Source organism: Sinocyclocheilus anshuiensis, unplaced genomic scaffold (assembly GCF_001515605.1).
Source record: "Sinocyclocheilus anshuiensis isolate Anshui unplaced genomic scaffold, SAMN03320099.WGS_v1.1 scaffold1162, whole genome shotgun sequence".
Classification (NCBI taxonomy): domain Eukaryota; kingdom Metazoa; phylum Chordata; class Actinopteri; order Cypriniformes; family Cyprinidae; genus Sinocyclocheilus; species Sinocyclocheilus anshuiensis.
The window spans coordinates 1,215,826-1,229,258 of NW_015540875.1; the positions used below are offsets into that span (position 1 = coordinate 1,215,826).

A 13,433-nucleotide genomic window follows, 5' to 3' on the forward strand; every position below is an offset into this window, starting at 1 on the left:
ATACAGATTGGTTCTATGCAGTCAATCTGTTTTGCAGTTCTTTAAACTGTTGTTTTCTCTTGCAAATCACTGTTCACAGGCTTGCAGTGCTTTTGACCGTCTTTTGGCGAAAAAAACGTGCCAAAAGTGTAAGCGCGGAAAAATTGAAGTCAGAAGCATGCAGATCATATTTATTTTGCGTTAGCATGAAGCTGCAGTTTCACAATACATGAATTACACTTACGAGTAACAGTAAAATGCTGCAAATAATTTTTTCTTGCGCTTGAAACGCGATTTACACCTTTACAAAGCTTCTCTTGCGCATGCAAATTTAATTTACGCTTACAGTCTTATGTACACTTCCACAACTCTTACCCTGCGTATGCAAATCTTTTTGACGTCATTTTACCTTCATAATATAGTCCCTCACTGCAGTACACAAGATCCATCAGGGGGTGGAGACTGTTAGGTTTAGGGATATGTAAAGTGGGAGGAGTTGGATCTGGATCCAACCTCACCCCCTGGATCTTGAATCCTGCATTGAGGACCATCTATTCCTCTCTAAATGTGTGTTCCTCTCGTGTACCGCTCATGCTCACCGGAAAGTCTGCTCAAATAACGCAACATTTCTATGCGGTATACTTGTTCCTGTTTGCAGTAACGCTACTGTGCTGTAACATGCTGTATACAGCTGTACAGCGCAACACTGGTAAAATGACGCTACTCTCTCGTGACGCTATCTCTGCTCACATGCTCTGATAATAATAGCTTTGTAGGATTATACATTATTTGGATAATTAGTTTAAAACAAGTTATATCTGATTCTGTTGCATGGAACTGAATAAAAATAATATATGGATATTTAATATTAAGGTAACACTTTACAATAAGGTTCCATTAGTTAATGTTAATGTATTAACTAACCTGAACAAACAATGAACACTACATTTATCACAGTATTTATTCTTTCTTAATGTTTGTTAATGAGAATACTGTTGCTCAGAGTGTATTAACTGTTAACAAGCAGAACTGTTGATTTTAATAATGCATTAATAATGCATTAAGATTAATAAATGTTGAAGAAGTATTGTTCATTCTTAGTTCATGTTAACTAAAATAGTTAACTAATGTTAACTAATGAACCTTATTGTAAAGTGTTACCAATATTAATATAAATTCTGTCCAATTTTATTGTGTTACAGTCAGTAACAATTTGTGGTTATTTTATTGGCTTGTGTTTTTAAATGCAGTGTCATTAAAATTATTGAGTTAAATTAAAAAGTCTTACAAAATTACTTTATATTATTTAATGAAATATAATGAAATGCAATATTTGTAATTATTACAAAGCATTTTCGGTTTCGGTTTTCGACCAAGCACATCCAGAATTCTCGGTTTCGGCCCAGAATTTTCATTTCGGTGCATCCCTAATATTTATTTTACTCACCAAGTTATTTCTTGACTTTAGTATAATTTGTGTATACTAACATGCCTGCCTTATTTAGTTATTTGTTTATTTTACAATTATTTAATGTATAATTATTGTAACCTTTATGTTTATTTCATATTTATTATGTTTGATTACCTATTTTTATTATTTCTCTTTAGTTATCTTTTTATTTATAAGTATTTGTTAGATTTTTATGTATTATTATGTAATTTTATTTATTTATTTTTCTAACTTACTGGCAAAAATGTAATTCTGGACCTTTATTATAAGTATATTTTAATATAATTTATTTACATGTTATTATTAATGTACCGTTTATTTATTTATTTAATATGTAGTTCTGGACCCTAGCATCTATGTCTTTGTTACTCATATGCCCAGCTTGTTTTGGCACCAGTGATGTCAACGACTGCCTTATTTATTGAAAGAAGTGTTTGGCCGTCTCTTGATAGTATCCTCCCCACTGCTAGCAATGTCAGACAGGCGTCCAGGAGTTAGCGCTGAGGTAAACAAGGGCAACTGAAAGACGTTGCGAATGGCATGGTCCAAATGAGCCGTAATAAATCTGGTTTGAAGGTGAAAGCAAATGGCACAGAGCGTTTGAAGCTACCTACATCGTGCCCGCGGATATTAAAAGATTTGTTTCCCACCAAGTCAGCCACGATGAGCTGGAAGTTTTATGTATGGGTCTGTGTCATACGGGATAATAACCTCACACACGGACGACTGGGAGAGGCCAATCTTTTCTTCTCTGTCAGACTCTTTATTCCACACCATTACTCAAAGAGAACCTAGTGAGCTGCTTGCTGTCTGCTGCCTACATAGGGAGCTGCCTTCTAAGGGAACATCCTGACTGAAATCAAACCACCGTAATCAAGCGATTCCAGTGAGGACACTCGATTATGCTACTGAGGTTGTAATTTAATACATAAATAAGCATAAGATGCATTAATATTGGGTAAAATAGTCAATTATTTAATTATATAAGCCGTACTAATGAATGAATCAGAAGTAGTGCTGTCAATCGGCTGAAATTGATAGTCAAATTAATTACATGATATGCTGATTAGTTAATCATTCCAGTTTAAGCAGGCACTAAATGCGCCGAATTAACGCTGTGAATGTTTAATTGAAGTCATTGTCATTCCTTCCAGCACAAACACGTCTCCTTTATATGTAAATTCAGCTCATTATAGGTTGCACGTTATTCACAGAAGACTGATGACCCGTTTGACTGATGCAATGAAAATCACAGAATTCATCACAAGGAATCAATATTTATTGATTTATAGAAGACATTACTATTGTATTGGCAGATAAAACATTGAATAGGCATGAAATGAAAAAGCTGGTATTGCTCCAGTGATATATATTTTTTGCACAATGGGACTGCCTTCTCTGTGAAGAATACATACAATGCTGGCTTAGAATATTGCAAATGAAAGCCTTGAGTAAAAACAGAGAAATTTAGTGTCACAAAATATTTTAAACTTTCTAATGAATGATTTTAATTCATAAATCAATGAATGTTAAGTTGTATGTTGGTACCCTGTGTTGAGATTGATGAGCGAAGCTGCAAACAAAACTGAAAATGTTTATTTTAAACAAACAAACAAAAAAAATTTTTTTGCGATGTTTTGTCACTGGAAAAAATAAATTTTATTAAATAAAAAGTGTACAATATTTTTTAATAATTTAGTATTATTTAAAAAATTCTTCATATTATGTAATATATATAATTATAAAATATATTATAAAAATATTTTATAATATGACTTTCTGTGTGTGTGTGTGTGTGTGTATAATTAAAATGTTAGATATTTAAATATTTAAAAAATGTAAATTTTGCATAAATATTTTTATGCAAAATTTTGCTATTATCCAAACCCACTCACTTTCTTAATGATGTTTGCTAAGCAGTAAAATTGATCTTATATTGAAATACAACAGGTTCTCATCTCTATTAACTAGCATTCATACATGTTTCATTTCTTTCTCCACATTTCCAAACCATTTTTAGCTTCACATTTTTCATATAGAAAAATTGGAAAGTTGTTCTTTTCATTGTGCTGCACGCCTACGGTGCCTTAAAATGCTGCATATGTAGGCAGCTCATTAGCTTTTGGAGCAGATCCAGACAGTCGACACATACAGGTGAAGCACAAAGACGCCGAACAATGTGAGATTCACAAGCAAGCAGGCTTTCTCTTACTGAGAGCCCCGTTTTACTGGGCTGCACTGAAGATGGGCGTCATGTCACCTTCACCCTCACAGATGGGTGGTTTGAAGTCGATAAAATGCGATCGTGCCACATTGCAGCGCTGCGTCCAGCAGCTTGTTTGCTCATGGCTCAGAGCTCCTTCGGCCCTGTCTGCTGTTGCTAACACCTGGTCCGGGCTGGCCCTCTCCACGGGTTGGCCTGTTTTGTGTTTCCTAGAGCCAGGCATTGGCCCACTACAAAGGCACCAAACATGCCAAGAAGCTGAAATCCTTGGACGCCCCGAAATGCCTCAAACACAAGAGTTCCCTGGTCACCAGGGAAAATACCAACAAGGAGCCGCCTAGAGGCCTCTCTCCCTCCACAGCGGCCAGCAACACTGACAGAAAAGGTAAGAGAAGAGACGTTATCTCATGCTTACAAGCATCACTGTTATTGCTGCTCATGCTTGCTTGAATAAACCCCCAACCCTTTAGTGTACAACTTTTCTTTGACTGTCTTCAACAAACATGTTTGACACAGAGAGCAGAGTGTATTGTATCATTTCAAAAGGAATGTTTTTTTTTTGTTTTTTTTGAGATTAGCAATCATAAAATAGCAACAAAAAAATCATAGGTTTAAGATGTGGTCACATTTACTGTTGCTCAGCGAAACTTTGCAGGTGAAATAAAACTGTTGCAACAATATTGCATGCAATCTCAGTCTTGTTAGAGACAAAGTAATTATAGTGTTAAACAAAACTAAAGATTTTTTTTCAAAGGTTGACAGACAATAAAATGGCAAATAGGTATGGTCACATTTACTCTCGCTTAGTGAAACTTTGCAAGCGAAAGAAAGCTGTTGCAGCAATTTTGCATGCAATCTCAGCAAAATATCCTGCTTCTTATTGGAGACAAAATGATTTATATAGTTAATAAATAGTACTGTAGACAAATAAAACTAAATACTATTTTTTTTTTTTTTCAAAGAATGGTGGACAACAAAATTGCAAAAATGTGTGGTCACATTTTGCTCTATGAAATTTTACAAGCTGTTGCAGCGGTTGCAGTAATTTTGTATGCAACATCAACAAAAGAAGCTCTGTCTTCAGAGACAAAATTATGATTTATATAGTTAATACAAAAATAATGCAAACACAATGCATGTAAACAAAACTAAGTAACATAAATAAATAAAGATGGGCAGACAATAAAATGGCAACAAAAAAAAAATCTATATTCATAGAAATAACGTGTGGTCATAATTACTGTTGCTCAGCTAAACTTTTTTTAAGTGAAAGAAAGCTCGACTGGATGGGATGAAATGAATGATAATAACAAATCAAACATCCAAAGCTAGTCTGCTGGATAGCAAACAAATCAACTCTAAATTAATGTTTTGTTTAAAAAAAATAGCAGAAAACAAAGCTGTATTTAAAAAAACAAACAAAAAAAAGAAAACACTGCAAGTAAACAAAACTCGATTATTTTTATTTTAACAGTTTTTTTTTCTCAAAGATTGGTGAACAATGAAATGGCAAAACATTCACTTACTCACCAATATTTTAATGATAATAAAAGATGAAAATCACTGTCTGGCCATCTGAGATTTTGGTATGGAGATAAGGGTTAAGATCATGATTTTGCTTTTTTCTTTAGTATTACAGCACACCGTGAGTGTATATTAGCACCATTTGTTGTTTGTTTTGGCATCTGAACATTTGCACAAATTGCCACTGGAATTGTTGTATTTTTTCTCACAAAATTTCATAGAGAAACAGTAAATGTGACCACACTTTTACATTGATCCATATGTAAAGCCTAGCAGTCGGTTGCAAAAATAAAACCCTTAGCGATAGTACACTTGATAACTGAGGGGTTTGTTTACTGAAGGGGTTTCTTGTTACAAAACATATCATGAAGACTTAAGAAACCACCCAGAACACCCTAGCATCATCGGCAAGTTTTGCACGTGCAAAGAGCGCTCCTAAAAATGCAAGAATCTGTGCGAGTTCTGCGATTTATTGCCGTTTTGTGCTACCGAAGAAGCATTCATCAGATTTCCCTGGACAAGAGCTGACCTCCTCTTCTATTTCTGTCACAAAGATCTCTCTCTGAACTGGAAACAAGAAAAATGTTCCAAGAATCGGCTTAAAGGCCATAATTTGAGGCCTAGGCAGGCGTTTTGCAGTAATTGTGTTGCTGTTGCACCAGTACAGTATTTCATATCCATGTGCAGCAGTGGAAAATAGCATGATGCCCACTTCAGGTTCAGGTTCTGATCTTGATATTCTTCCGCAGTACAGTGAAGTTATATATCGCTCTGGTGGTTCAATATGACTCGTAGTGCTGTTTCAGATGGTCCAAAGCAAACAGCATCCTCCTGTGTGATGTGTTTGTTAGCGATCCAGGGGTTGGCTGTATTCTCTGCAGGATTACAGCTGGATCAGGTTGCTGGAGTCTCATGGCACAAAATTGTGTACGTAAGCACATTGTGGAATTAGGTGCACTCAACACATGTCTGGAACCTGTTCTGGAACCAATAATTTACTTCACTCTATTTTGTTCTGCTTGTTTAGGCCCAGCAGTCAAGCTCGCCCAATCAAAGTGTCTGTTTGTGCTCAAACACCTGGTGTAATCTAATTTGTGGCATTTTAAGGCAAAAGTGTAGCCTGAAGTCAGAGAGACGCTCCTTCACAAGCCGTTATTGTCTTATAAAGCAGTGCCTCATCTCTATGAGCCAGAGGAAATGCAGTTTGTGTGGACCCGTAGATGCATCACATAAACACAAATAATGCGCTAGCATCAGCAGTTTGTGTTCTCTGTGCATCGTGCAATTCATAACACATTCCTGTTACCAAAAGTTGTTCTTGTCAACACTTTGGGGTGAGTTCACTAAACAGTTGCAATGGTTTTGCATGCAATCTTTCAGTGTAAAAAACAAAAAAAAACGGTGCAAAAGACAAAGCTGTATTTAATTTAAAAAAGAACCCCGATGCATGTAAATGAAAAAAAAAAAAATTCTGCAAAAAATTCTTTATTGGTCAGTAAGTCAAAAAGATTATTCATATATTTATAAATACTGCAAAAGACTAAACTAAATATAATTGCAAAATACATGTGGATGAAACTTTTTTTCTGCAATGTTTTTTTTTTTTTGGCAATACTTTTTCAAAGGAACAGTGCACCCAAAACAAAAATTTGCTTAGAATGTACTCACCCTCAGGCCATCCAAGATGTAGATGAGTTCATTTCTTCATCAGATTTGGTGAAATGTAGCATTGCATCACTTGCTCACCAATGGATCCTCTGCAGTGAATGGGTGCCGTCAGAATGAGAGTCCAAACAGCTGATAAAAACATCACAATAATCCACAAGTAATCCACACCACTCCAGTCCATCAGTTAACATCTGGAGAAGACAAAAGCTGTGTGTTTGTAAGAAACAAATCCATCAGTAAGCCGTTTTAGACTTCAAACCATTGTTTCTGGTCAAAATACTAGTCCATAATCCATAATAACACTTCCTCCAGTAAAAAAATCCATCTCCTGTTTTCCTCTCACATCAAAATACACCCACATATTTGTTTATGGCTGTTTTTGCCTGTAAACACTGCTTGGTCTGTGTTTATTTCTCTCCTGGTTATTGATCACGGACTCATAATTTAGCAAGAAGCAATGATTTGATGTCTCAATGTTGGATTTGTTCCTTACAAACACAAAGCATTTCACTTCTCCAGATGTTAACTGATGGACTGGAGTGATGTGGATTACTTGTGGATTATTGTGATGTTTTTATCAGCTGTTTGGACTCTCATTCTGACGGCACCCATTCACTGCAGAGCATCCATTGCGGAGCAAATGATGTAATGCTACATTTCTACAAATCTGATACCTTGAAGGAACAAACTCAATCTTGGATGACCTGAGGGTGAGTAAATTTTCAGCAAATTTTAATTTTTGGGTAAACCATTCCTTTAATTATAGGCAATGATTAATTAATAATTAATAATAATAATTTATGCATTTAGCAGACAACTTACAGTGCATTCAGGCTATACATTTTTTTACCAGTATGTGTGTTTCCTGGGAATCGAACCCACGACCTTTTGCGCTGCTAACACAATGCTCTTTTAGTCAGAGTTTTAGTCATTTTGTTGTGTTTGTATATTTCTTATAAAGTATTTATTTTTATTTATTAGTTTTAGTTTATTTAGTTTTAGTTATTTTAGTACTTCACCTGAAACTAAATGAAAATGAGAAATTTTGACCGTGGCAACTAGCTGAATTTAAAAAAAAAATTTGATTTAGATATTTTATTTTATTTAAGTTACTATTTATTTTATTTCAAGCAACAAACAATGTTTTATACAGTTTCAGTTTTAGTTAGCGATAAGAACCCTGCTATTTAGTGAAAAATGTAACATTTTAGTGTATTTGACAGCTGTTTGGATTCTGACAGCACCCATTCACTGCAGAGGATCCTTTGGCGAGCAAGTGATGCAATGCTACATTTCACCAAATCTGATGAAGAAACAAACTCATCTACATCTTGGATGGCCTGAGGGATAATACATTCAAAGCAAATTTTTATTTTTGGGTGAACTATTCCTTGGAGGAAGTACAGCTTTATCTTCTGCAGTACTTTATTTAATTGCAACTATATGCATCATCTTTTTGACTACATGGCAATCCAGGTTAACCAGGCACTAAATGTGCTAAAATAAGAATATGCTGCATTTAAATTAAGCAATTTTTATTCTTTCCCATGCAAACACGCCTCCTTTCTATGTAAATGAGACTCATTATTGATTGCACCTTATTCATAAAGCAGGTGCTTTTGTGGAGTGATGCTGTGCATTCACATTAAGTATGTTAGATCGTGATAGTGTGCTGCATCCTGCACTCTTTAGTACTCAAAATTGGCTTTTGCACCATGCACATCACATTTACCACAGGTCTTTTGTGTATATTTGCGCTGTTCAATTTGCATAATTTCTTTAGCGAACGGTGCTAAAACAACACATGCACCACGTGCAAATAAATGGTGCTATCATCAGCGGGTGCAATTCATTTTAGTCAATTCCCCCCTTTGTATCTCTGGAATGGAAATGCATGGATCGGTGACCTACCTCAGCCGTTATCAGAAAACTAATCGAGCCGGTGTATTGTTTGCATTAATAAAGCCTGCGAATAAAGAAGGGCACCGTGACCCAGTTGAGTACATGATCACGCAGGGCCAGAAACCTCCCGATAAATCACGCCACATCATACCGAACGCAGCATCACACCCGACCGCTTCTCTCCCTTTCCCAACGTTTGCGGCGAGCTGGGCGTTTGTTTGTCAAAATGCCACTCGGTAATGAATATTAATGTGCGTAGATGTCAGAGAGATGAATTGTGGGGGCGGCTGAAAGCTGCATTATCTAGAGTTTATTTGCCGCATGTAATGAATAGCAGAGGCTCAGACACTAATAGCGCGGCTTCAGAGAGCAGATAGCAGCGCGCGAGATTGTCTGCTCTTTTGGAGTGGCTGTTTAATGTGTTTAATTCAAGGTTTTCTTTTTTTCTCTTATAAATGAAATAACAGTCATTTGTCAGGGCTGGGAAGTGAATAATGTGTGGGAAGAGAATATGTATGCATTTGACTACATACTTTGGAGGTATTTGTCATCTTCCACCTCGATGTCACTGCATTCAAAGTGAATTTCTTAGCTTGCGGCTTATCTGTAAAGGTCATACTAAACTTTGCCTTTGCAAAAGATGTATGCAATATATGCATACTCTATGGAAGGGATACTCATATGTTGCTGACGGTATTTGTAATTTTATTTTTTATATTAATTAATTAATTATTAATTAATTATATTTTATTCAATAATTAATTTTCAGTTTTCACTATAAGGATCAAAATGTGAATATTGTAAAATAACCAAAATTAATTTATTTGTATTTATTTAATTTTTTGTGTGCTATATAAATAAAAAATAATATAAATAAAATGATATTCATATGTATTTTGCTAATTTTATATTGTATATTTTATATACAGTCAAACCAAAATTTATTCACACACCTTCAACATTTCTCACATTATCACAGTTTATTCGCTATAGTTCAGAAAATAAAATATGACAAGAACTCATCAAATTCACCTTGATAATGTCAGAAAACTTATTCAATGAATTCGGTTGAATAGCTGTCAGCTGTTAAATTTAAGTACACAAATAGACAATACCACTTTAGGTCAACCAATTACCAAGCAATGCTTAATTTTGTTAAATCTGTGGTGTGAAAAGTTCGCATTAGCAATTAAAGAAAAAAATACTTGTTCAGGTCAAAGTGTCTGAATAATTTTGGTCCCAAATTTTTTTATCAGTTTTACTGGTAGTCCACTGTATGAAGAATTTTTGGGTATAATATGTCACAGCCTACTTTATTTTGCTATCCTCACTTACATAAATGAACTATAGTGCCCTGCATCCACTATTAAAAAAAAGTCAAAAATTATATTTGGTGTCTGTATAATTTTTGGTTTGACTGTATATTGTATAATTTATACTTTATGATATTATATGAATAGTATATAATAGTATAGCATATAATATTTATGCACACACATATATATAATATAAAATTATGCAGTATATGGAAATGTTATATTATTTATAATAAATATTTACATTGTTATTTTATTAAACATTTTAATAAACATACATATTAAATTATTACATACATATTAAAAATAGTACTTAGTACTTCACAAAAATGAATACTTTAAAACTTTGGGAAGCAACAAAAGACAAAACTTCCATGCATATACAATGCTGTCCTGTGTTTGCATGCATAGGCTGCAGGGCTTGTTTTGTTTAGATGTAAATTTTGTACGCCCCCATCTCTCTGTTCCAGTCCAGTGCCGCAGGAAATGTACCCTGATATTAGCTATTAAAGAGCAGATTGTCAGGGGAGGGACGCCAGCTCAGACAGCTGCACAATGCGGGCAGAAAGCTCAAGTCAGGGAAGAGAGAAGAGGAGACGCTTTCACGTGGTTCAGGGCTGGATTACGGACCGGGATGGTGCTCTCGGGTCTCTGCTCAGATGTTTCTCCTGAGAAAAAGAGCCCAGGGATCTTACATGTGTCAGTTTCAGAAGAGATCTCAACACTGTCTCCGACTGTGTTCAGATTTAGTATGTTTGAGATACAGGGCTTCTGCAAGTCTTAAAAAAGGTCGTAATCAGACAGAAAGGGCAGATATTCATGCAACAAAATATTCTAGGGGCATGACGATTTTGTGAAAATTATCAAAAAATGCTGGAGGTGGCTGTTAATCTTTGCATCCTTGCTAAATAAAACTGTTAATTTCTTTCACAAAAAAACAAAAACAAATCTCAGCTGTACATGAAACATCAAATGTCTTCTGATTGGTGAATGTGTCGTGTCACGCAGTGTGGACAGACTGATTGGCTGTCAGTACAAAGCTGTCGTGTCGCAGCGTTATGGCAGCAGCACAAATGACCTCCTCACTGGTGTTTCACAGCAGCTATTACTCTCTATAAAATATGGAGAATTTGGAGAAATTAGATATTTGGGGCAATTAATGAAAAACAGAGGTCTGACAGGAATTCGTGGCCCTCAGGGCCTGATTTCACAAGTCAGTGTGATTCATAATGGGGCGTAATCATTATAATTAGAGGCCTTAATCCAGCATCATGGTGAAAATGTAATCAGAACTCAAGGGAACTTTCTGATTAGTTGGTGTAATAACGAGGGTGGAAGGATTATGGAGAAGTGCGCTTATTACTGCTCCCGTAATTAAAGAGCAGAGATTGGCAGAGCATTTGGGCGGGGCATGACGATTTTGTGAAAATGATCAAAAAATGCTGGAGGTGGCTGTTAATCTTTGCATCCTTGCTAAATAAAACTGTTAATTTCTCTCACAAAAAAACAAAAACAAATGTCAGCTGTACATGAAACATCAAATGTCTTCTGATTGGTGAATGTGTCGTGTCACGCAGTGTGGACAGACTGATTGGCTGTCAGTACAAAGCTGTCGTGTCGCAGCGTTATGGCAGCAGCACAAATGACCTCCTCACTGGTGTTTCACAGCAGCTATTACTCTCTATAAAATATGGAGAATTTGGAGAAATTAGATATTTGGGGCAATTAATGAAAAACAGAGGTCTGACAGGAATGCGTGGCCCTCAGGGCCTGATTTCACAAGTCAGTGTGATTCATAATGGGGCGTAATCATTATAATTAGAGGCCTTAATCCAGCATCATGGTGAAAATGTAATCAGAACTCAAGGGAACTTTCTGATTAGTTGGTGTAATAACGAGGGTGGAAGGATTATGGAGAAGTGCGCTTATTACTGCTCCCGTAATTAAAGAGCAGAGATTGGCAGAGCATTTGGGCACATCGGCGGGACCGGAGAGGAGCTGATGGAATGAGCAGATGGGTTATACATCATTCTTTATTGGGTTACTTGAGAAAATGAGATATATATATTATTTTATAATTGGTATGATTTAATTATCAAACTATTTTTCAATGTATTATTTAATTATTATTTATCGTAATTAATAATCATTTATTAATACATATTTTAAAGATTAATATTTTGAAAAGTTCTGTTAATTTTATCAGACAGAATTTAATATATATATTTTACAAATAAAAACAAATATTTTAATTTATTATTAATCTATTTTTGAAATTCAACAAACTAATATTAGATCTTATAATAGCATTTTTATTATTTAAAAAAAATCTATATAGTTTTTATTTTTTATTTCAGTTTTACCTATTTTAGTACATCATGGGGCGGTTTCACGAACAGGGCTTAAGACTAGTCCTAGACTAAAATAAATGTTAGAGCTGTCTAAACTGAAAACAGCCTGCACTGGCATATCTTAAAGGAGACATATTTTGCCCCTTTTTACAATATGTAATATAAGTCTCTGGTGTCCCCAGAATGTGTCTGTGAAGTTTCAGCTCAAAATACTCCACATATCATTTATTATATCATTTTGAAATATTTTGCCTATTTTGAGTGGAAGCAGAAACGCGCTGTTTTTCGGGCCTGTGTCTTTAAATGCAAATGAGCTGCTGCTCCCTGCCCCATTTTCCAGAATAGAGCTGCGCCTTTACAGCTCGGACCTGCTAAAAACATCTATCTGTTTTGGTTCTGATTATCATGTTTATCGCGCTGAAATAATGCTTTTAAACTGATACACGTTTTTCTGAGCGCACATATCCGAAGCACACACACACAGAAAGCGGCTGTCACAGCATGTGATCACTAAACTAAGTTCTCATTCACAAACAGGTTTACGTTAAAAACACACATGAGTTACAAAAAACAGTCGGTTATGTCTGTGAAGGTAAACAGCTGGGAAATAAATCGCTTGTTTATTTTAGATCTGTGTGGCAGCAGCAATATACAGTAAATAAATCAATAAATCCACTGCTCTCTTGTGTCCTCTGAGGCTGGGACTGTAAATAGTGTTTTGTGCTCGCCTGTGCAGCCAAAGACAGAACAGTTAGCATGTTTTGCTCAGACTTTCGCCATGGCATTGGAGTTGGTACACCGTTGTCGCTTGCGAAAACACAATAACGGCGCCATGGGTGTAAATTTACAGATTAAGGGGCGGTAATATTATAATGAGATCCCTTTCTGGTTTAATCTAATCCCTATCTGGGAAACCACTCCAAAGTAAGTTAAACTAAATGAAAATGGTTTAGTTTTTAAAATATTTTTTTCAGTTTATGTATGTGTATATATATATATATATATATATATATATATAT

At 35.3% G+C, this 13,433-nt stretch overlaps 1 protein-coding gene across 4 annotated transcripts in view; it reads left to right on the forward strand.

Moving 5' to 3' along the window:
* LOC107688204 (zinc finger protein 385D-like) overlaps positions 1–13,433 on the forward strand; it is a 64,643-nt gene that overhangs the window by 38,781 nt on the left and 12,429 nt on the right. For all 4 annotated transcript variants that reach the window (XR_001634208.1, XM_016485806.1, XM_016485808.1 and 1 more), the window contains exon 3: positions 3,867–4,038. Coding sequence is in view for 3 of the 4 variants with exons in the window: in XM_016485806.1 (XP_016341292.1) it covers positions 3,867–4,038 (172 nt within the window). In the remaining variant the exon portion in view is untranslated. The remainder of the gene's footprint in view (positions 1–3,866; positions 4,039–13,433) is intronic.